Source organism: Carettochelys insculpta, chromosome 5 (genome assembly GCF_033958435.1).
Source record: "Carettochelys insculpta isolate YL-2023 chromosome 5, ASM3395843v1, whole genome shotgun sequence".
In the NCBI taxonomy this organism is placed as follows: domain Eukaryota; kingdom Metazoa; phylum Chordata; order Testudines; family Carettochelyidae; genus Carettochelys; species Carettochelys insculpta.
Genome location: NC_134141.1, coordinates 84,322,648 through 84,347,491, shown reverse-complemented (window position 1 = coordinate 84,347,491; position 24,844 = coordinate 84,322,648). Strand labels below are relative to the sequence as shown.

Below are 24,844 nucleotides of genomic sequence, written 5' to 3'. Positions count from 1 at the left end.
GGGACGGGGGAGGGCTGCAGCCACAGGAGCCTGGGAGAGGGTCACTTGGGCCTGCAGGCAAAGGTCTACCCGAGGGCCTCCTGGATCCAGAGCCCGTTACAGTGAGCTTGGTGGTGGGAGGCTGCGGCAGGCTGGTCATAGCCAGGGGCTGGCGTCAGACATCCACCTCCGAGGAAGGTCTCCTCCTTGGCCTCCACGAGGTTGTGGAGGGCAAAGCTTACCCCCATAACGTGGGGGACACTGCGCACCCCGATGTTCAGGTGCATGAGGATGCACCTGAACCACATCTTCAGGTGGCCAAAGGCACACTCAACAGGATAGCATATTTGGCTGAAGCAGCTGTTGAACAGCTCCTGGCTGGGGGTAGGGTGGCCTGTGTATGGCTGCGTAAGGCAGACCGCCTCACCCACCATAGATAGGATCACAGTGACATCCCCAACTGCAAGCTCCCACTGGGGAATGTAGGTCCCCATCTCCACCCTCCAGCAAAAGCTGGAGTTGCAGGAGACCCGTGTGTTGTGGGCCTGGCCTGACCAACCCACGTAGATGTCCATGAACCACCTTCTATAGTCCACTAGAGCCCTATATCACCACCAAATGGTAGCCCTTGATGTTAATGTAGCGGCCCGCACTGTGGTCTGGGGCTCAGATGGCAACGTGCACGCCACCAATGGTGCCCAAGCAGCAAGGAAAGCTGAGGGCGGTGAACCCAACAGCGTCAGCATCCAGGTCTCCAATGTGGATGACCCTCTGGAGCAGCCCTCACAACCTGCACGGGACAGAGACAGAGAGGGCACATTTGTGAGTGCATGAAGGGGTGCCCCTGGCTGTGGCAGCCTCCCTCTGGACCTTTCCTCCCCACTATGCCCCCCAGCCCTCCAGGCACCTCCCTGCCCCATGAGGCCATCTGTCCAGCAGCAGACCTGTGTAAGAATGGGGTGTCATGGTTCATTCCCCCCTCCCCCCCACACACACACATCCTAGCCTCCAGAGGGTCCCCCTCGCCCAGGAGCCCCCTTCCTCCTCCCTGTGCTGGGCCTGTGAGCTAAGCGTGCCTTACCTCCAGGAGGACAGCTCCAGTGGTCGACTTGCCCAACCCAAACTGCTTTGCAATGGAGTGGTAGCTATCCAGGATGGCCAGCTTCCAGATGGTGATGGCTATGTGCTTCTCCAGGGTGAAGAGAGGGCTGCACGTGGGTGTCCTGGTGTCAGAGGGCATGGGCAAGCCAGCTGCAGAGCTCCAGGAAGGCTTCCTTCTGCATGCAGTTCTGGAGCCATCGCACGTTGTCCTGCTTGCCTAGAACCAATCAGTCCCACCACTTGGAGCTGGTGGGATACTTCCACATACACCTCATCACCCAGAGGGGGTGCACCCAGGGCCGGGGTGGGCTGGGCTTCTCGGCCCCAGTGCTGAGTCTCTGCCACCGGAGGAGCTGGAGGGCGGCGTCGATACTGGTGGCTAGTAGCCCAAACAGGGCATGCATGCAGATCTGGAGCTGGTGTGGGTCCCTGTGTGCATGGGCTCTGATGTGCTTGGATCAGTGCAGCAGGCCTCAGTGTGTGCAAGGAAGGGGCTATTTACGTAAGCGCATGGGTGGAGCTCTGAGAAGGGCTTGCCGTCCATGTGACCCTGTCCACAGCGTTTCCTGGCCCGTTCTTTTGAAAAGTGGCCAAGGCTGCATGGCTGCTATCTTTTGAAAGAGTGGCTCAATCTTTCAATTCCTTGTGGTGAGTGGATGCGATCTTTCTAAAGAAGATTTTCTGCAAGAGATCTTCCAGAAGATCTTCTTCTGAAGGACCACTGACAAAGAGTTGAACTGGGGAATTACAAGGGAAGAAAAAAAACCTGCAGTGCAGTCAAGCTATGCCAAAGTCATACTTGATTTTATTTCTGTGGCCATCTACCTGACGTTTGAGAAAGACCAATTTTTATAGGACTGACATATATTAAAGTTAAACAATCTTGAGTGAGGGAGAAGAAATAAAATGAAAATCACAGACATGTTTAGAGGAAAAACATCTCACTTTGTATTGATCTACACAATGTATTTTAGTACTTAAATAGCTTTGGAATAAAACTTTAAATCTTGGCACTCAAAAAATTACATGGAAAGTTTGCCTTCAAAGGGCCCACTCTTTCTGTGATCAGTAATCCAGTCTGTTCAAAACACATCCTGCAGGAGTTTGTTTCATTTCCTGAAGCAAAGGAGTATTTTGAACGCTGATATAGGAAAAAAAAGTTGTTTGGGGAAAGTTGCGTAAATTTCAAATCCAAGGTATTTTCCACAAATATGATTATGGAATGATATAGTTAGTTATTCATATCTTGTTCTGGAGACCTCAAAATACCATTCGTTTTGTTCTCTTCTAGAGAAGTAGCCTTTTTCCTTGTCATGGTAGCAAACAGTGCATCCATCATTCCCAGCACTTCAAGTAGCTCTGCCTGGTAATCAATCTCTTTTTCTACGATCTCTTGGAGTTTCAAGAACTGTTTATCAATGACTGTCGACTGTCCAACCACAGGGAGATAAATATCTGAAAGAAGGAAAGTTACTGAAGTGAATCTACATGTGGGTATCCTTGTCACTTGGTTCATTTGTAGAACATATATTTTACTTCTTAAATATATAGTTATATAAGAAATTTTGCTTTATAGCAAGATGGAAAACAATTAAATAGCCAGCTGAAAAATTATTGATATAATCTTATAAAAGTTTTCATGCTAATAAGTCTAACAGGGGGATTACATTTTCTTTAAATGTTTACTACTTGTGGTATTATGTACTGGAAGAACTTGGGGGAGCTAAGTTATGCCATGTAAGTCTATTAAATTCAGAGTGGAGGGCAGTTAGAGCCTGGCAACAGGTGTTCTTTTATAGCATAAGCATTAATCAAAATGAAGAGCATAATCTGATCAGTCATCTGGCAAAAAAAGAAATAAAGTTTGGAATTTTCTGATCTCTGCTTTCACCACTGGCTTTTAATTTTATCAGTTCTAACTCCACATTGGCTATCTAGGCAAAAATGGAATTGAGTAAACTTAGTTTGTACCAAAAGGAAAATCCTGTTACAAAACTTACCAATAATCATTTCTGCCACTTTTATCAGCATAGGAGCAAATCTTGGCTCAACCACATACCTGCAGACAGAGAGCGATTCTTAAAATCAAAATATTAGCCATATACTCCCATATATCAGTTCATAAACCGTTTTCCTATACTTAAGTAACTCTTACCACAGGAAAGTTTAACTAAACAACTTTTCATTCATTATGAAGGGGTAAAAGCAGTCCTAGGGATGTGATAATCAGGAAGTCACATATGGCAAACCCTCAGGCTGTGGCCACACTAGCAGCTCATTTCCAAAATTATTTTGAAATGAGAGGCTATTTCCAAATGAGCAAGTGACTACACAGCAATTGCTCGTTTCGAAATTAATGTCAAAATTAAAAGGCGTTCATTTCGAAATCGTTATTCCATTCCCGTGCTGAGAATAACGCCTCCTCTCAATGTTAATTTCGAAATTAAATGTGTGTAGCCGCTCCCCGGCTGCCATTTCAAAATTAAAAGTCCTCCACAGAGCCGGGACCTCCCACCAGCAGCCAGAGCTCTATGGCTGTCAGCTGCAGGGACACACAAACCCCATGCAGGAAGCTGAGCATGTGCTGGCAGCTGAAGTCCAGGACCTGCTGGCTGTCTGCGGGGAGGAGGACATCCTGCTCAGGAAGGAGGGGTGGAAGAGAAACGCGGATGCCTTCGCCCTTCTCGCCAGCAACCTTGCCGCAAGGGGCCACCCCCACCAGACCCCCAACCAGGTCCACTCCAAAGTGAAGGAGCTGTGACAGGGCTATGCCCGAGCAAGGGACTCAGCCAGGCAGTCAGGGGCAACACCAGCAACCTGTCCCTACTTCAGGGAGCTCCACCAGCTGCTGGGACTCTGGGAGGCTGCACCACCCAAGGAGAGCCTGGACACGGTGAAACCGAAGGGACAGGGTGAGGAGCCCCAGCCAGGACCCTCAATGCCCCCCGACCCACTGCAGACCCCAAAATATCTGCTGGCACCGGGGACAGCAACAGCGAGGGACCACTGTGCATGGCCGAGCCCTCCAAGGGCCCTAGCCGGGCTACCTCTACCTGGGCCTTCCCTGAACCACCCAAGGAACCCTCAGGTAGGACTACGTGTGGGGTGCACCGGTCATGCGGGGGGGGGGAGGGGGGCAGTCCCCGGCGCAGCTGGTATGGGTCTGGGCACATGGCCATGGGCCAGGGACGGCTGTCATCTTTGCCAAGGGGTGGGGCCGCATGAGGCCATGGGCTGCCATGAGAGTCAGAAGCCCGGGAGGGCTGGGGCAACCACTGTAAACAGACCCACGCTGACAGACCCCACAGAAGACAGGCCACCCCAGAGCCCCTCACCACAAGCACGGTGGGGACAAGGCTTCTGGCCCATGGTACCCGGGCTCATGATTGACAGGGCACCACCCTCTCACCTTATGTCTTCACTGCCTCAGCATCTGCCAGCCACCCCAGCGCCCTGGACATGCCTGGGAGCCCCACAGAAGCAGAGGAAAGTGAGGGGGCGATGCCTCCCCGGACCAGGTGCCGTGGTGGGAGGAGCCGCATCTGGGCAGATGATCTGGCGGCAACCCACACGGCTGCATGGCGGGAGCAGAACCGCTTGCTGCGTGAATGGCTCTCCATGGAGCGGGTGGCTGGGTATCTCGACACCCTGACCCAGGCCATCACCAATCACCTGGCCTCACCGCCTGCCCCATGGATGGCCTTTCCCACCGTACCCCCTCTACCCCAGCCCCCACTTCCTGCCAGGTTCCCTCCTCCTCCTCCCCGCTCCCCCTGTCCCAGCTTCCCCCTCTTCCCCAGCTCCCCCCCAGCACCCCTAACCCCCCCACCGCCCCACCCTTGCAGCTCTGCTCCCAGCCGACATCACTCCGGCCGAGAGGCGGGAGCTGGCGCACTGGCTGTGGCCAGGCAAGCCCTGCCTGTCTGTGCTTCTTCCCCCTCGTCCCTGTGAGTCCGAGCCCCTAGATACCCTGCTCCAGCCCTACCTCTGCGTTCCACCTGCCCCATCCTGGCCCCGCTGTAGTACCCGGACCCAGGGTGGTCACGGCTCCAGGGGCCGTCGTGGCTCCCAACCAGCCACCCCGACGGAGGATTGAGGCCCGACGGAGGACTGAGGCCCCCCGCCGCCCCATGTATATAGTTCACCCCGGCCCTGTAAACAGTCACACGTTCTTTGTGTTTCAAAAATAGCAGTTGAATTTATTTAACAGTGCTGCGTGTCCTGCCTCGCGTGGGGATGGCGAGGGGGGTGCTGGTGGGGCAGGGGTGAGAATGGGGAAGGGGGCTTGCGTGGAATGAGCTGGGCCAGGTCACAGGAGCCCCTGGGCAAAGGTCTCCTGGAGGGCCTCCCTAACGCACACCACGCCCCAGTGCACCTGGCAACACGGGACTGCACCTGGCTGCTCACAGTGCAGCACAGCCTCGGCTGCCCAGTGTGCCACAGAGAGCTCCCGCTCGCTCTCCACAGGGTTGTGCAGTGCACAGCAGGCGCCCATGACAGCGGGCACGCTGGGCAGACCCACCTCCAGGCGCATCAGGCGGCACCTGAAACATGCCTTCAGACAGCCAAATGCCCACTCCATGGTGTCCCTGGCCTGGTTGAGGCGGGCACTGAAGAGGTCCTGGCTCTCATTGGTGTGTCCCACGTAGGGGCGCATTAGCCAGGGCTGGAGTGGGTAGGCAGCATCAGCGATGATGCACAGGGTACATGGTCACATCCCCCACCAGCAGCTCCCATGGGGGGAAGTAGGTGCCCTTGGCCAAGCCACGAGTTCCGCAGGATGTGGGCGTCATGGGACCTGCCCACACAGATGTCTGTGAAACGTCCTCAGGCATCCATGAGGGCCTGGAAGATGAGGGCATGGTAGCCCTTTTCGGTTGGTGTACCGTCCCCGGCTCTGTGGTGGGGCCCAGATGGCGATGTGGGGTGCTGTCCAATGTACCGATGCAGCTGGGGAATCCCAGCTGTTGGAAGCAGGCCATAGCAGCGTCCACGTCTTCAAGGTGGATCAGGCGGCGCAGGAGGATCCTGTTGATGGCGGAGACAGCCTGTAGGGGGAGAGGGCAGAGGTGCCTGTGAGTGTGTGGTAGCATGTAGGGACCCCCTCCCTGGGGCCCCGCTCCCTGGGACCCCCCTCCCCAAGACCCTGCCCTGGGTGTGTGGTGCCGGGTGCCTTACCTCAAGGAGGTCAACCCTGACGGTGGCCTTCCCTGCCCCAAATTGGTGGCTGACCAAGCAGTTGCTGTCCGGGGTAGCCAGCTTCCACAGGGCGATGGCTGCTCGCTTCTCTAGGGGGAACGCGGGCCACATGCGGGTGTCCTGGTGGCAAAGTGCTGATGCCAGCCAATGACACAGCTCCATGAAGGTGGTCGGAGTCATCCAGAAGTTGCGTAGCCACTGGTCGTTCCACTCTCCAAGGACAATATTATCCCATCATCCCCCGCTGGTGGGGTACCGCCAGAGGCAATGGGCAGGGCTGGAATAGGGGGTGATCTGGATGCTCCGTGAGGGAGCCTGCAGGAGGCTGGCCATGTGGCAGGCAGCACATAGCCTCATGTGGCATGCTGTCAGGCTGGCCATGATGTCCAGGGTGTCCCCTTCAGTGAAGTGCTGCAGGTCCATGGCAGGCAGTGGTGTGGTGGCTAACCAAGGCTCTGCAGACAGCTGTGCTGGAGGTCGTGTGCTGCAAGTAGCCAGGATTCTCAGCATGTGCATGGGGGATATGTTTGGGAGGGGGCCTTTAAGGAGTTGCCTGGCCCGTGCTCCAGGAAGGGCTTGGTCGGCATTCGTCCCTGCCCTCACCATCTCCTGCCCCGTTATTTTGAAATGAAGCTGTGGCTGCGTAGCCACTCCATTTCGAAATGACTAGGAGTCTTTTTGATGTTGCAGATCTCAACGTCGAGCCACGTTTCACATGTAGTAGCTTCCATCGCACTTATTTCAAAATGATGGATAGGGATAAGCCATTTCGATGTCACTCCCTAGTGTGGCCACAGCCTCAGTGGGGAAAGCACTGGAAAGGTGGCAATATTCTTTTTAAAGAAAGAAAGAAAGAAAGAAAGAAACAACACAAGGACTTACTTAAAGCGGAGCAGAAAATTGCAGGCAAAGAAGCAAGATGGCAAGTTTAAAGAAAGTTTTTTGTAGGTCTTCAGAGGGCACAGCAAACCTGATCAACATGCACTTCTTAAATTAAAGGAGCTGTCTAATGACCATTTAGGCACAAGTCAATTAAGAACACAAAGTAATTATGAACAACAGGAGAGGTAGACTTGTGCCTCCCAAGGTCACTGACAAAACTCCTGTTGACTTCATTGGCGTCAGGCTTTCACTCCAACAGTCTTGAAACAGCCATCTGCAAGGAAGCGCGGCAAAAGCTGGCAACAAAAAACATCTGCCTTGTGACACAGCCTTGTTAGAGGTAATTTAGATGATACCTTATCAAGAAAGCCATGAGAACACTCAGTTGTGCTTCATCTCTTCCTGCAAGTGCATTTGCCAGTGTTCCTCTGCGAGTGAGCTCCTGCATGACTGCAACTGTAATTTCAGGTGTCCTGTTATGGGCCTAAGCACATGTAAAGAGAGTTTATTACCAGTGCTCATCTTCAACATGAAATGAAACTTACCTAGACAGAAGCAACAAAGTAATATTATTTCATATGTTAATATAAATTTCAAATGACTGCAGTGAGTATTGTTGCACAAAGCAGTAATGGCCTTACCTGTAGTACTACATCAAGAGCCTTGGATACCTGGAAGCTTTTAAGTAGTTTGTCATACTTTTTCAAGTGACTTTTCACGGGTTTACTGACAAAGAAATCCTCCTACAGTTGAGAGGACAGTTAACAAAAGAGAAAACTTGTTTAGCATAATGCTAAGAAAACACCTTTTAAAAATTAAACACTAATTCTCAATTTCTTTATATCTTTTTCCCCCACTTGCAGCAATTTGTTATCCAGGTGCCTTCTATGAAAGATTTTTTTTTTTCTGGGAGGGGGAGGGGGAGTTATATATTTGGAAAGTCCATTAAAAATGAAGTTGTCAGTACAGCTTAGATCAGTGGCTCCCAAACTGGGGGTCTATGGGGCAGGGGAAAATCATACAAAATAAGTTTAAATATTTAAATTAAATATCTCCCAATAAGGTTATTAATTGCTATCCAAAAATCTACGTTATGTCCTTTTTCCATTTATTGAAGTGTAAAAAGCAGTTAGAATTGCCTTTGATAGGGGCCTGCAAATAGTCTGGGAGGGTGATTAGGGGTCCACAGAGTGCAAAGGCTGGGAACCACTGGCTTAGATCATTCCCTTTACACTCCTTCATGCTAGCATTAGTGCACAGATTTTTTAAAGCAGTTTTTATTTTGAAGAGTTATACAAAATGTGGCTACCACACACTTCTTCCTCTCCCCCGTACCTGCTTTGGCATGTAGCTCCTTCCTTTCACAAAGGTTCTGTATGCTGGCTGTTTCTTCTTTGGAAGACACTCTTTGCTTTTTTCATGTTTTCTGTGTCTAACGTTTAGGACCCCATTGGTCATACCTACAACTATAGTTTCATCTTCAGGCTAAAATGAACAAGAAATTGAGTTTGTAACAAATGTTTTTGCTGTGATGAATCTTTCCACAGCAGACAGTGTTCTCACGTTATATGAACATTGTTTATATATTTTGCATGAAACAGATCCAATAAAAATCAGAAAGTACCACACTTTGCTGAGAAGCAAAACTTTTTGAGCACATTAACCTCTATTGTTCTAGATTTTGAACACTACTTTGACTATTTATATACAAGTTAAAAATAGAGGATGTGTAATACTCCCAGATTCTTGGGACCAGTTTAAATTTAAGATGATATATTAAACAGTTGTAATACAAAGCAGACATTTTGAATAACAGTTGTGAATGATATCCTAATAATCCCTCATTGGATGGGTAACAAAGTTTAAAACTGAATGAAAGTTATTCAAAATACTGCTAGCCACAAATGTTATTCTGACTACCATTTAAGATTAATAGATTTGGGCTACGTCTACACTAGCCAAAAACTTCAAAATGGCCATGCAAATGGCCATTTCGAAGTTTACTAATGAAGCGCTGAAATACATATTCAGCGCCTCATTAGCATGCGGGCAGCCACGGCACTTTGAAATTGACGCAGCTCGCCGCCGCATGGATCATCCAGACGGGGCTCCTTTTCGAAAGGACCTCACCTACTTCGAAGTCCCCTTATTCCTATCAATAAGGGGACTTCGAAGGAGCTGGGGTCCTTTCAAAAAGGAGCCCCGTCTTGATGAGCTGCGCCAATTTCGAAGTGCTGCAGCCGCCCGTATGCTAATGAGGTGCTGAATATGTATTTCAGCGCTTCATTAGTAAACTTCGAAATGGCCATTTGCATGGCCATTTCGAAGTTTTTGGCTAGTGTAGACACAGCCTTGATGTTTAGATGACATTGAAAGAGCAGCAGGGTTGTTTGTTCTAACTCTCCTCCCAACCTTGATATTTTAAAAAGTCAGTGCCAGTACCCCATTATGGAACTAATTTTCTCAATACCTATAAAAGGGGTGAGCAAAGGGTGGGGGGCAAGCCCCCCTGGGTGGGCATCAAATTTTGTAAGGTGGGGGAACCACAATCAGCTGCTGGGTCTCAGGCACATCTATCTTATTAAAAATGCTGACATCACTGTTTTTATGTATGTCTATTCACATGTATATGCTGATTACCATATATAGAATGTAAAAGCTTTATTAAACTCTTTCATATCCGGCAAACTCAGGACCAGGAAGTTGCTGGATATTCAAATATTCTGAATAATAGAGAAGTATACCTACCAATGCATAACACTAAAGAAAAACATGATTAAATAATAAGAAATACAAAAAATGTATGCAGAGTACTTTATTTACCAACAGTGATATTGTACAGTGGTATTGTACAGTGGTATTGTGGGAGCAGATGGGGGTAGTGGGTTGGGGAGGGTCCTATGGTGATGGTAGCTGGGGGGAGGGGCGGTGAAAGGAGGGGAGGAGGGTCACGGGGATTTGAGGTCATTGCTCTGCAGGGAGCTATGGTGACTCGTGGTGACAGAGAGGTATGAAGTATTGGGATCCTTAACCACATTCTCCACACCCCACTGCCTTGTGGGTTATCCTGGGAAGGAGAAAGGCTAAGGGAGTAAACCCTGACAGAAAATCCAGAGTGGAGTCCAAAGGCAGTTCGGTGTCAACTTCTGGCACTGTCCCGGCAACTCCTGCAGCTGAGCTGGTACCAGATATGGAGGTTATCCTCTCCTTTGGACTATATCAGTAAAGCCGAGAGGGGGACACTGGTGTCTGGGCAGCCCAGAGTCTCCATAATAAGTGCCCAGGCTCGCGCCCGGAGAGGTACTCCAGCATCGCTGAACAGCGTTGCGTCAACACGGGAAGCAACAGATACCGGTTATAACCTCTTGCTCGACTGGCGTAGAGAACGAGCGCCAGGGGTTGCCTTCGACGGTGGGAGAGATCCTCGCATCTCACTAGACAGTCACCACCCGCCTCAAGCTGGACAGCCCCCAGCCAATAGGGTACTGTCCCGTCACAGTTCACCTGCCTCGCTGGGTGCGTGAGGCTTAAGGTTCCTGAACCCGACAAGTGACTGAAATTTGGGCACCAGGCAAACCAATAAGAAAAATCAACAAGAAATGAGGAACATCAACAATTTAAGCTTGCTTGCTGGAATGTGCAGACCATGCTGACCGGCTTGACTGAAGATCTTCAGGCCATCAGTGACACCCGAAAGACCGCTGTCATCAACGAGGAACTGAAGAGGCTCAGAGTTGATATTGCTGCACTGCAAGAGAGGCAACTCGCAGATTCGGGATCTCTAAAGGAAAAGGACTACACCTTTTTCTGGCAGGGTAAAGCCCAAGAAGAACCCAGAGAGTATGGTGTTGGCTTTGCTGTCAGAAACACCCTTCTACAAATGGTGGATTTAGCCATGGGCGGATCAGAAAGACTTCTTCGGATCACGCTTCAAAAACTTGCGCCGGTCCTGTCCACCTGATCAGCGCTTATGCCCCAACCCTGTACGCCACACCAGAAGTAAAAGACAAGTTCTATGACGTGCTTAGTGCTGCTGTAGCACAAACACCTGCTCGTGAACAACTGTACATCTTGGGTGACTTCAATGCAAGAGTTGGAGCTGACTGGGCCTCATGGCCTTCCTGCTTAGGACACTTCGGTGTGGGAGAAATGAATGACAATGGACAGCATCTCCTTGAACTGTGCACGTACCACAATCTGTGCATCACAAACACATTCTTCTGAACGAAGCCACAGCACAGAGTGTCGTGGAGACACCCACACTCGAAGCACTGGCATCAACTAGATGTGGTCATCACTAGGCGTAATAACCTCAAAAACGTCCTTCTGACACGCAGCTATCATAGTGCGGACTGTGATACAGATCACTTGCTAGTTTGCTCCAAGCTCAAGCCGAGACCCAAGAAGCTGTACCGCTCTAAACCTGCTGGAAGGCCCCGCATTGACGCCAGAAAGATGGCAAACTCGGAGAAAGCTGAAACGTTCAGAGAGACCCTCCAGGAAAATCTGCGCAGCGGCCCTGGGGGTGCCGATGCGACATCCAAATGGCAACATCTGAGGGATACAGTTTACAACACTGCCTTGTCGGTGTTTGGAAGAAGAGCTAGAAACACGAACGACTGGTTCGAAGCTAACTCTGATGAGATGATTCCAGTCATTGAAAAGAAGCGCGCTGCACTCCTGGAGTACAAACACTCACCGAGCCAGAGTAGCCAGCAAGCACTTAGAGAGGCCAGAAGAACGGTACAGCAGACAACCAGGCGCTGTGCCAACAACCACTGGCTCCAGCTACGCAGCAGCATCCAGACCTGTGCCGACTTTGGTAATCTCAGAGGAATGTACGAGGGTATGAGGAAGGCATTAGGACCCACCCAGAACAAGATGGCACCTCTGAAATCCAAATCTGGTGAAGTCATTGCTGACAAAGCCAAACAGATGGAGCGCTGGGTTGAGCACTACTCCGAGCTGTACTTATGCGAGAACGTTGGGTTGATGCAGCCCTCGATGCCATCGAGCTCCTACCAGTAATGGACGAACTGGATCAAGAATCAACTGTGGATGAACTGAAGAGAGCCATCGACAGCACTGCAGCAGGAAAGGCCCCTGGTCAGGATGGTATACCACCAGAGGTAATCAAATGTGCCATGGACGCACTCCTGGAACCCCTACATGAGCTACTGTGCCTGTGCTGGAAAGAGGGTGAGGTTCCACAGGATATGCGTGATGCTAACATTGTAACATTGTATAAGAACAAAGGAGACAGAAGCGACTGCAACAACTACCGTGGAATCTCCCTCCTAAGCGTCACTGGTAAACTGTTCACTCACGTCATCCTTGGCAGACTCCAGAAGATTGCTGAGAGGGTGTACCCCAAATCGCAGTGAGGATTCTGCACAGAGAGGTCTACCGTTGACGTGGTCTTCTCTCTAAGGCAGCTGCAGGAGAAGTGCAGGGAGCAGAGAAAGCCACTCTACATAGCCTTCATCGACCTGACCAAGGCCTTTGACATGGTCAGCAGGGATGGTCTGTTCAAGCTGCTCCACAAGATAGGCTGTCCTCCACAGTTACTCAAGACGATCCAGACGTTCCACGAAGACATGAGAGGAACCATCCAATATGGCGGTGCATTATCGGATGCTTTCAGAATCAGGAGCGGTGTCAAACAAGGATGCGTACTTGCTCCGACATTGTTCGGGATCTTCTTCGCACTCCTCCTGAAGCATGCCTTTGGATCTTCAACAGAGGGCATCTTGCTGCACACAAGATCTGATGGGGAAACTGTTTAACCTTGCAAGGCTGAAAGCTAAGTCTAAGGTGCGAGAAGTCCTCCTCAGAGACATGCTGTTCGCAGACGATGCTGCTGTAGTGTCTCACACAGAAGACCAGCTTCAAAAACTGCTGGATCAGTTCTCCAAAGCGTGCAAGGACTTTGGGCTTACCATCAGCCTAAAGAAGACAAACGTATTCGGTCAGGATGTTGCTGAATCCCCATCAATCAGCATTGACAACTATACGTTAGAGGTCGTCCACGAGTTCGTTTACCTCGGGTCCACCATCACTGACACCCTGTCATTGGACACTGAGCTAAATAGGAGGATCGGAAAAGCAGCCACAACTCTGTCCAGACTCAGCAAGAGAGTGTGGAATAACAAGAAGTTGTACACTCACACCAAAATGCAAGTCTACAGAGCCTGCATCCTCAGCACCCTCCTTTATGGCAGCGAGACTTGGACCCTGTATGCCCGCCAGGAAAAGACGCTGAACGTCTTCCACTTGCGCTGCCTCAGGCACATCCTTGGAATATCACGGAAGGACAGAGTGACCAACACCGCTGTCCTCGAGCAAGCTGGAATCCCAACCATACACACCCTCCTCAGGCAGCGTCGACTCCGCTGGCTTGGCCACGTCCACAGGATGAATGATGGAAGGATTCCAAAAGACATCCTGTATGGTGAGCTAGCCTCTGGCAAAAAACCTCCCGGACGCCCCAAGTTGTGCTACAAAGATGTCTGCAAGAGAGACCTCAGAGAGGTAGACATCGAGCTGGACAACTGGGAAGAACTAGCAGACGACCGCAGCAGATGGAGGCAGGGGTTACACAAGGGCCTTCAGAAGGGCAAGATGAAGATCAGACAGCTAGCAGAGGAGAAGTGAATGCACAGAAAGCACAATAAGGACTTGCCAGACACCCACTACCTCTGCAAGAGATGCAGCAAGGACTGTCACTCTAGTGTGGGTCTTCATAGTCACAATAGATGCTGTAAATGAAGTCCTCAATTGAAACTTTAAAGGGCGCGATCCATAGTCTGTGCAGACTGAAGGATGCCTACTACTACTGGTATTGTACACTAAACTTAAACTATATTTGCTGTATTTATTTGTATTTACTTTCATTACACTGTACTTATGGAAAATATAACTAAAATTTACTTATGATTAAAATCCTGGTTATTTGAGAGTTACAGATGATAGAATGCTGGTTAAGACAGCGTTTACCGTACTCATTTTCTTATACATGCCAAAACGGTTTTTCTTCATATGAACATAACCAACATTTCTGTCGCTTTGGACAACATTAGACAGGTGTGGGGGAGGAGGGTGCTAACTGCAGGGATGAAAAGTTGGGCCTGATGCAAAAAATTTGCTCCCCCCTGCTCTGAAAGACAGTTTGAGGAAGATAGAAGGGGCAGGACACTATATATGAAAGATTCCTTGTTCAATCCAAAGTAAGTCCAGCTAAAATAATTGGGAGCTAATTATCATATAGCATCTCTGGAAGAAAATAAACATTCAGGAGCTATCACCATGACCAGTTACACACAAATGTTTTAAGAAGGAAGCAAAAGAGACAGAATGACTGAATTAATTTAAAGAAAATAAATCTATTAATGCCACCTGAGGACTGTGTTAACATCAAGTTTGGAAAACATGAATATCATGGGACCAAAAGTTAGGCCTAACTGGGGGACAAAGTAACGAGAAGATGGGCTAGGGTCCACAGAAAAAGCTGTCACGGCTGATCTGCCAGCCCAAAGCATCCATCTGTGACTGACTGGACACCCTGTATTTTGAGATCATAAACAAAAGCTGTATTTCAGCCATCTTGCACTCTCTTACCTCTTCTCCCAATTGTGTGTCTATTTTGTTGAAAGCAAGAATGTGACTATAATTGACAAAAAAAGACTGAACAGGAGAACTAACTCTTCCTCAGCAAGACCATAAATCCCTGACAGAATAAGGCTATGTCAACTCTACAGCATAGAATCAATTTTAAGGCACTCAGCTTGATTTTGCAATCACAGAATCATAGAATACTAGGACTGGAAGGGACCTTGAGAGGTCACTGAGTCCAGCCCCCTGCCCTCACGGCAGGACCAAGTACTGTCTAGACCATCCTTGACAGATATTTATCTAACCTGTTCTTAAATATCTCCAGAGATGGAGATTCCACAACCTCCCTAGGCAATTTATTCCACTGTTTGACCACCCTGACAGTTAGGAACTTTTTCCTAATGTCCAACCTAAACCTCCCTTCCTGCAGTTTAAGCCCATTGCTTCTTGTTCTATCCTCAGAGGCCAAGAAGAACAAGTTTTCTCCCGCCTCCTTATGACACCCTTTTAGATAACTGAAAACTGCTATCATGTCCCCCCCAACCTTCTTTTTTCCAAACTAAACAAGCCCAATTCTTTCAGTCTTTCTTTATAGGTAATGTTCTCCAGACCTTTGATCATCCTTGTTGCTCTTTTCTGGACCCTTTCCAATTTCTCCACGTCTTTCTTGAAATGCGGTGCCCAGAACTGGACACAATACTCCAACTGAGGCCTAACCAGCACAGAGAAGAGCGGAAGAATGACTTCTTGTGACTTGCTCACAACACACCTGTTAATGCATCCCAGAATCACGTTTGCTTTTTTGGCAACAGCATCACACTGTTGACTCACATTTAGCTTGTGGTCCACTTAGGCACAAGGTTCCCCAAGCAAAGAAGAGTAGAGCCTTCTTTACAAAGCGGATCACAGTAGCATTCCCTCCCCACTCACTCCTTGGAAGAGCACACTGCTCGAGACACTTCCAGATCAGAAGACAAAGGTAAGACTAGTGCCAGACCCAGAGCACAACAGCATGTTAGGCTGCCATAACAGTCCATTGACCTAGTGTGTAATACTCAAAGTCTCTGTGTAACACTTTTATGTGTAGAATTGATTCAGTGATGCTCACACACAGCATCCCTCTGAAATGTAGAGATTGCAATGAAAGTTAAAATCAATTATGTACACCACTTAATTTCTTTTTAAATATTCTAGTTTCCACAGAGCCTAAAATTTAATATTATACTTACAGCTAGTGCAAGACTGAGAATTGATGCTGCATAATTAAAGCTGTGGACTACTTTGTAGGAGGTTGTACTGTAAATCTTCACATGCCTGCACAGAAGAGGAATTAATTTATAACTTCATCATATTTCCATATTTTGGTTTAGCTATTTGACAGCAATTTCACCCTCTGTGGGCTTGTCTACACTAGCTCTCTACTTCGAAGGGAGCATGGTAAGTAGGGTGTTGGGAGTTTATTAATGACGTGCTGTGGTGCACATGCAGCAGTTCATTAAGCAAATTCCCCCCTGTGGCAACTTTGAACTGTTAAACTTTGAAGTGCTGGCTTGCGTCTAGCCGCAGCACACCCGCCAGTGCTTCGAAGTGCGCAGGGTAAAGGGGACTTTGAAGTACCCCGGGGCACTTCAAAGCACTGGTGGGTGCGCTGCGGCTAGACGCAAGCCGGCACTTCAAAGTTTAACACCTCAAAGTTGCCGCGGGGGGGATTTGCTTAATGAACTGCTGCATGTGCACCGCAGCACGTCATTAATAAACTCCCAACACCCTACGTACCATCCTGCCTTCGAAGTAGGGAGCTAGTGTACACAAGCCCTCTTACAAATGTTACAGACCCTTCAACAAGTTTAGCATAGTAATTTCTTCATTCCACAACTGATTCTACTTGCACTAGTTTCTTCAGACCTCCAGCCTGTAGAAAGATTTCACACTCTCAAATTCTCCCACTTGCTGTAACATAAGGTTGTGCAGGGGTTCTCTTAAGGATTCACAAGGTGGTTGCAGGGGGGTCACAAGCTGTCAGCTATATGGAGCTAGCAGCCCGAAGCCCCCGTTCAATCAATCCCCTCCCCCACATTTTTAATATACGGGAGCGGAGGGGAAGGTCAAACTTAGAGGACTGCTGTGTGAAAGGGGTCACAAATACAAGAAGTTTGAAAACACGGGTAGTGGCTCAAACATCTGGCTGACAGCCCAGTCCTGGCCTCCATTACAGATTTACATGGTCTATGCTATACAGATTCTGCAGAAACTTAGCTTTCATTTCAAATAATATTTCGATTTATAGCTTTCATGTAACTTTCCAAACTTGAACCAACTACCAGGGTACAATTACCTTCTCTAGATAGCAAAGAAAAAGCCAAAAACACGTCTCAGTAATTTGAACCTTTTATCTTTTTAACCTCTTTTTGCACTAGGTATTTCCCATCTGCTTTGGCCTCTCTTTGCTAGTGAGTTAGAACAAAATACTTTGAATTATTCTGCTGAATTGTTAGCCACTCCAGGGGTTAAGAGGAGACAGGAAGAACCAGGGCAGCCACTTGTGGAAGCACAGAACTACTGCTATTATGAATAAAAAAAAACAATGGGGGTGGAGGTTGTCATTTTTGGTGTAAAATGCAAGCGGTTATTAGAAAAAGAGGATACTGAACTAGCCTGAAATCACAGGCATTAGTATATAAGCGTAGCTGGTCTTTCATATTAAACTGGGCTGAAAGAGGTGTATGGTAGTGTGGGATTAACTTAAGTTTGAAGTTTCAGGAAATGGAATATCAATTTGGTAAAAAAGCCACAGTTCAACCCTGAGGACGACTCACGCATCTGCTACTTAAGTCAATGGGAATGACAAGTGCACTATTAATAGTAGAACTAGGTCCCAAAATGGGTTTCAACATTATCTGGACCAGTAATTGAAATACTAGTATGAAAGAATATTGCTTCTATTATTTTATTCTTGTGTTGATTTAAGTCTCCTGCCTTAATCTATAGTAATCATGACTGCATATATTTTCCCAGATTTAAACACAACAAAAATCCCCAAAAAGTTAGAGGATAGTGCAAGATACTAACCTGTCTAATGACCCTGAGAGCAGCCTTTGCCCAGAGCTATTGAGGCATAAACAAGTTACAGTTTTATGGTGATTTTTCAGAGACACTAGTAATTGCCCTCCTTTTAGAACGTCCCAGACTTTAACATATCGGCCTCCTATAAACAGAAAATACATGCAAAGTTTCAATATGCTTCATATTTAACCTTCTTGGCAGACATTTCTCAATTAAAAACACACGCACACACGAACATGGCCTGTTTTCTTTTCACACTAAGTTTTCTTCCTCCACCCTTGTTCACTTTTGATCATGGCATCTTTAGGCCTACTAAAGGATCTGAATTTATATTCTCTAGAAGATATGAATGCCCTCTGGTCAAACAAGGAGGAAAAAATATTGCATTACTCAGGTAATAGCAGTTGTGGACATCAATCATCTGTTAGAGAGGTTATGGAGGAAAAATACAATCTCTTTTTAAAAACATTATAGAGGCTTGGTTTGGAGTTGGCGATCTTCTGTTTGTATTGAAGCAGTATCATGTGGTTTGAGGGAGAAGGGAAGGGAAGACCCTTAAAAAATGAAGATTCTCAGCCCTTTAGGTCAGGTGCAGAAAAGTCACATCTTTCAAGAATAACAAGAAGTCTTGTGGCACCCTACAGACTAACAGACGAAGCAGGTCTTTGCCCATGAAAGCTTATGCTCCAAAATATGCTCTGTCAGTCCGTAAGGTGCCACAGGACTCATTGTTTTTGAGGATACAGACTAACTCGGCTGCCCCTGATACTTATCTTTCATGGGACAAAAGATTCTTTAGCCTATCATTTCACCTTGCACAGTACCAATGAGAGTCAGTTTCCAGTCCTAAAGACGAACAGCAAATTAATCAAAAAGCCTCTCACAAGAACCATCTCCTGCTTACTCCCTGAACTTTCTCTGTCCCAAGAGCTGAACTCATGTCAGACAAAAGGTTACTATTACTGCAGCGGGATCTCAGAGAACTGTGGCCAGGACACTCATGGCAGTATGACAATTAATTAATAATGCAGTTAAAATGGACAGCTTTGGTGTTTCACTCTCACTCGTAACACATGATAACCCATTCTGTGGCTGCCACTTAAGGGGGAGAAGGGAAAAAAAATTCATCTTGTTCAAATACCTGCAGACACCAGAAGCCCTCCAGAAGGGAAGAGAAGAACGCTCTCTACAGGCTGGCCATGTTCTACAGTCATAACACTTTTTTCTCTCCGTGCATCAAATACCTTCACAGTGTGATCGTATGAACCTGGAAAATATTCCAGAAAATAGTTTTAAGTACCAAGTACAGTTCAAGAACAAAAGCCACCCATACACTCAACTAGGAAGAATATTCAGTCTGAAGTGCAAAGGAACTACTGACCAACAGAAGAGTATTTAGCTTCATAGTGCAAGTAGCCAGTATCTTAGGCTACATCTACAGTAGACATAGCCGTAGATGGCTGATACATGATTTTAGCTATGCCAATTGCCTAGCTAAAATCAACTTTTCAGCCTCCGACTTCTGTGCCAGTTTTCATGGAAAACTGCAAACAGAAGCACTCCTCCCATTGACCTTCCTTGCAGCTCATGAAAGTTATGGGGGCAACATTGATCTTGTAATGTGCAGTTTCACACACGTGTGAAATAGCACCCTGGAAGATCAACCCTGAGCAGTCAATCTTCCATGGTAATGTAGATATACGTCTCATAGAAATCAATTTTCATTTTTAAATGGTATAAGGATCTCACTTTTAGTCCTGTCAAGACAGTGAACCTTAAAAACCACAATTATTTTTTGTACCTACCCCTTTCACTCACATGATTCTTATTGCTAAAGTCATAAGAACCACCAGAGTTAGAAGCCAATGTTCTACCATCTAAAGCCTTGAAATAACAGCTATAAAAGTGTGAAGATAAATAATAATAGTCCAACCAGTGGTCTGATACACAGAACACCACTAAAAACAAAGTTATGGTGAAGAGTTAGAGCGCATTATAACTCACAGATAAGGGTGCATGATACTTAATCCTCAATATTATTAAAATATCAGGAAATTAGCAGCAATTGGTTCTAAGAGCTACAGGTTGAACCTCTCTGACCTAGCAACTTCCATGATCTGGCAGGACCATGGATGTTGCTGGATCAGAGAGCCAAAATCACAAAGGTTCCTAGCAGCTGGGAGCTCAGCCAGTCTGGAGGCCTGACATCCCCAGTCCAACATACTCCCTCTTTCAGGATCGCCCTGGTCCAGGACCTGAAAGGTCCAACTTGCACTTAAAAACATATTTGTTCCAATTATGAAACTTCAACTTTTAGACCACACAAGCCATGTTCACTGGTGCCATTTTTTCCTAAAGCCTTAGCAAAAATTTTCAATTCTTTTGATGCAATAGGTAAGTGGAATGCTTCTTTATTTATTAGAACTCAAGAAATAGTCTGATTAAATATTCTACCAGAATTATTGATCTTATAGGAACAGAGTACTGTTCTACTTATTATGAAACCAGACCAAAAAAAACAAACCAACAATGAAGAACTGGCATAAGAGACAAGCCCACTGTCCTACAATAACAACAATAGTCATCCTATAAAACGTAAATGCTAAAACAATCAAGATTTTAAAGAGACAGAAAAAAAATCAAGGAAAGAGGACACCTGAAAGGCAGGAGAATCCCAGTTTGGGGTAAGGAGAGAAGAGCCTCATTTAGACGTGGAACCCAGATCAACCAGAAACTACTTTTCGGAGTTCCTTACATGAGACCAATGCAAGACAAAACACATATCTTACAGAACAAACCTGTTACAAAAACATCTGTGTTCAATTTACTTATACAGCCACATCTCACGTAATCTGTATGCTCACTGTATGACACAATTGCTGTTGCAGTTGGAATATCCCACAACTTCGAAGTATAATCATCAGCAGCAGAGAATATACGGTATTTATCAGACAGAAAGTCCGCTACGTGTACTGGTCTAGAAAATCAAAATCAACAATGTCCAGGATTACTACAAGTACTTCACACTTTGAGTGCAGAGTTGTTATAGGAAAATATGTCCATTTAATCTGAATTGGCATAGGAAAAGGTAGATAATGATCTACTTGCTATTACAAAGTATAGGGTCATTGCTTGCAAGTCATATTCTCATTCAGTGGTTCAAAATTCTTATTAAAAGCTCAGATCCCAAAAAATGGGCTGTACTGACTTTCTTCTATTCATTAATCCTGCCCCCATGAAGGGCAATTACATATTCTTTTGCATAAAAAGCGAACATTAAAATAGGAAAGGACCTAGTAATTCTATACAAGAGTTGTAAGGAATGGTCATACTATACGTTTACTTGTGCATCTCTTTGACACCATTAATATCTATACTATAGATTTTTCCTCTGTGAATTAGTAAGAGGGTTTTTTTTAATTCACTTTTGAGCCCCTTCCTTGCCATCCCAAAATTGGATTTTTTTCCCTCGTTTGAGAATGCTCTTATGCTGAGGAATATGTCTCTTTATATAAGTAGCTGATCTTGTACATCAGGTGCAACGGATATTTATAAAGTGTGCTGTGGATACATTATGTACACGACTGCCTTTAAGCGACATCTCATTACCAAGATGGCAAGGATTATTTTCTACAATAATCAACATAGTCAGTTTGGAATTAAGAATTATTGCAATTCAGAATCTGTCATTAGGAACAGCTGAAGCTTTAATTTTTAATAATCTAGTTCAAGATCCTGTCTTCTGACACTGGCCAGTTCCAGGTGCCCCAGACAGAATGAACAAAACAAGCAATGGAGCGATCCATTCCCTTCACTCATTCCCAGCTTCTGGCTAATGGAGGCTACTTATATCATCCCTGCCCATCCCGCTTAATAGCCATTGATGGACTCATTGTCCCTGAACTTATCTAGTTCCTTTTTGAATCTTGATATAATCTTGTCCTTTACAACATCCTCTGGCTTCCAAGGAGTTTCACAGGCTGCATACTGAGTGACAGAGTACTTTCTTTTATTTGTTTTAAACCTGGTGCCTAATAACATAAAAACTAGGGGTACCAAATGAAGTTATGAGGAATAATAACACTTCCTTATTTACTATCTCCATACCAGTGATGATTTTAATAGACGTCTAACATATTCCCCACTCTTAATCATCTCTTTTCCCAAGATGAGAACTGCCAGTCTCCTCATATGGAAACTGTTACATATCCCTAACAATTTGTATTGCCTCTTTTCTGTACCTTTTCCCATTCTAATGTATCTTTTTTGAGATGGAGTGATCACATCTGCATGCAGTATTCAAGGTGTGGAGATGCTATGGATTTATACAGAGGCAACATGACATTTTCTGTCTTACGAGCGATCAATTTCCTAATCATTCCCAACAATTTGATTGCTACTTTACATTGAATGGACATTTACAGAAAACTATCCACTACAACTTTGAGACTATTCTACAAAAACATATCATGCAAAATACTCCAAGGTATTTCAACCATGAAATTTATACATTAAGAATAAAAACCATGTTATCTTACTTAGTGTGACCATCATATTGCCTCAGTGCTGCTCTCCCAATAATATCAAATAAGCGCACAACACCTTCTTCACTGCCAGCAACAAGCAGCTTGCCATCGTCTCTATACGTAGCACAATAAGCAGCATCTTTGAAGCGAGAGAAAGTTTTGATTGGTTCCTGAGAGTACCGACCATAAATGTGGATCTAATTTAAAAAAAAAAAAAAAATCACAAATTTTAAATTAGTAAGTTTTCATACAACACTAACTGAAAAAGTGAAATGGGTCTTATTATGAAAACTTACCCTTGAAGAGGCTGTGACAGCATAATTATGTGGAGGAATTGGAGAGAAGTCAATTTTAGTCACTGCACCAAATTCTTTTATCTGAACAGGAGTCTAAACAAATTGAAGTGATATGAAAGAATTTTAATTTTACCATACCAGAAGGCTTACGAAGACATGAAAGCTTGACCTGGATGCAATTATTAGTCTACAATTATTATCTAAGGTAAATTACAATAACCTTTAGAAATTGGAGAGAAAAAAAATATTTTTTTTAAAAAAAGGTTTCTTCCCCTCCAAGAATTTGACTTTTCTTTTTTAATTCTAATGTCATTTTTAAGCTTGATGTTCTTTCATTACTATGGAATTTGCCAAAATGCAAAAACAAAATAAAAAAAAAATATTGCAGTAATACATACTTTTCAAATACCTAAATGTACATAATTAAAATATTTAGTATACATCTTCATTTTTAAAAAGAATTACTAACTGCGATTAAGATAAATAATATTTCATTAAAGTGAGCTATATGTAGGGTGTGTCTACACTAGGAACTAACTTTGAAGTTAAGCACTACATTGAAGTAGCCAGCAGAGAGCCTACACGCATTCTTCCCTCACGTCAAAGTTAGTTAGTAGGGAGTCCAACTTCAAAGTCCTTACTCCATTCCCAGGAATGGAGTAGTGCCCTATTTCAAAGTAGGGTGCGTAAAGATCCTCTACTTCAAAGTTGCTCTTCAAAGTAAGCAACTTCAAAGATATTTTTGTAGTGTAGACACAGCCATACTGAAGTTTGTCTGGGGTCTTGAACTACTGACTCACATCAAGTGCATTATTAAGAGGGATACATGAGTTGAAAAAAACACAGTTAAGTTGACACCTCTACTGAATCCATTTTGTTATACAGTGCACAGAGCATGGGAAATTTTTTTCTGGTTTTGTTTTTAAGTGTTGGCTATTTATACAGTAGCATAAAAATCAAGACAAAAACCTCTAAGCAAAAACTACTACACAAACATTGTTAACTTTCTCCATATTCTACATATTCTCACCTTGTAACCCTACATATTCTCACCTTGTAACTCTTCCAGTACAAAGTATCTTGTGTGATTTTCTCACCAAGCTTGGGAAATGACTGAACCACTACAGGTTTATAACTAGCCATTATTTCATACAGCTAGATTCCCAAAAGCAGAAAGTGCAGTCACCGCTGTTATGCTCACTGTAAAGCAAAATTGCAGTATTTTAAGGCAACTGGAACTGAAAAAGACTTCACAATAAATTTTAAATTTGAACTAAACAGCACAACAAATGTGAACGTGTTTAAAAAATAATTCAAGATACAAAATAACGTTTATTCCATGAATTCCCTGAAATATTTTAACCAGACTCCTGATTTTATGGTTTTGGGGGCAGAGCTGATGGGAGCAGGGAAGGTAAGACCAAGGCATGCAATATGGTAACAGCACAGCCTTACATCCAGAATGCTGAAGCTGTGTCAGATCACACGCAAGCTCCTGTTAACTTTCATCCATACTCATCAAAACACGTGTCAGTATCACCGAGGCCTCCTCAAGAAATAGATCATTATATATTTCAGCGAAATAGTAACGCATTGACCAGTCAGCAACTGCACAACGCACACGCGGGGATAGCCCCCGTCCCCCGGCCAAAGGTGACCCCACATACACACGCCACCCAAGTCACCATGACAGCCCCTCCCCTCATCACAGCAGGGCTCCAGTTTGGCCACCAGTTGCCGAGGTGCCGCCGCGGACGTGATTCAGGTGGCTCTGACAGGTACAGCCCCACCCACTCGCCAGGAGATCCCGTCCTGACTACACACCGGTCGGCCTGGCTCCGCGGGTTAGGGCCGCGCTCTGCGGGGTAGTCTCTAGGCAGACAGGGTCATTATCTCAGCAGTGAACGAACGAGCCAGCGGCTCCCCGGACTCAGGAGGCGGCAAGAGAGACCGAGGCCCGGCTGTTTTCCCTCCCGGAAGGGAGGATGTTCTCTCCCGTCACGATCCCCACCTTTGCGACGGATCCTTTGGCCCAACGGGGAGGCCCCGGAAGGCAGCTCGGGACGAAGGAGCCCAATACCGGCTCAGCAAGCAAAAGTCACGCTGTCGTCTGTCCCACGCTGGCTGCCACCGAGCATCACGTTGCTCCTGTCGCCGAAAAATTGCATCATCCCTGACCTCTCTCAC

The 24,844-nt window shown here is 46.0% G+C and overlaps 1 protein-coding gene across 2 annotated transcripts; it reads right to left on the bottom strand.

Annotated features, from left to right (window-relative positions):
* Nucleotides 1-1,108: 1,108 nt before the first annotated feature.
* UTP15 (UTP15 small subunit processome component) lies at nucleotides 1,109-24,799 on the bottom strand. Of its 2 annotated transcripts, none has more exons than XM_074994234.1 (13): nucleotides 24,482-24,635; nucleotides 23,711-23,857; nucleotides 22,658-22,750; nucleotides 22,374-22,558; nucleotides 20,634-20,812; nucleotides 18,977-19,102; nucleotides 17,842-17,977; nucleotides 16,002-16,086; nucleotides 8,497-8,646; nucleotides 7,803-7,904; nucleotides 7,518-7,645; nucleotides 3,081-3,139; nucleotides 1,109-2,535 (listed from the first exon to the last, which is right to left on the bottom strand). In XM_074994234.1, exons 2-13 carry the CDS (start codon nucleotides 23,798-23,800, stop codon nucleotides 2,312-2,314), a joined length of 1,557 nt encoding a protein of 518 aa, XP_074850335.1. In that variant the 5' UTR covers nucleotides 23,801-23,857; nucleotides 24,482-24,635; the 3' UTR covers nucleotides 1,109-2,311. The 2 variants fall into 2 exon arrangements, with proteins under 2 accessions (XP_074850335.1, XP_074850334.1); XM_074994233.1 differs by lacking the exon at nucleotides 24,482-24,635 and adding an exon at nucleotides 24,669-24,799 and having other exon boundaries at nucleotides 1,251-2,535.
* Nucleotides 24,800-24,844: the final 45 nt, after the last annotated feature.

Bases quoted from the DNA above. Each gene is read 5' to 3' on its own strand.
- UTP15 (XM_074994233.1), bottom strand. From the start codon at position 23,800: ATGGCTAGTTATAAACCTGTAGTGGTTCAGTCATTTCCCAAGCTTGGT. The intron at 22,559-22,657 runs GTAAGTTTTCAT...TTTTTAAATTAG, and splicing joins CTGTCACAGCCTCTTCAAGG to ATCCACATTTATGGTCGGTA. The intron at 3,140-7,517 runs GTATCATCTAAA...CTCTGTCTGCAG, and splicing joins CTCATGGCTTTCTTGATAAG to GTATGTGGTTGAGCCAAGAT.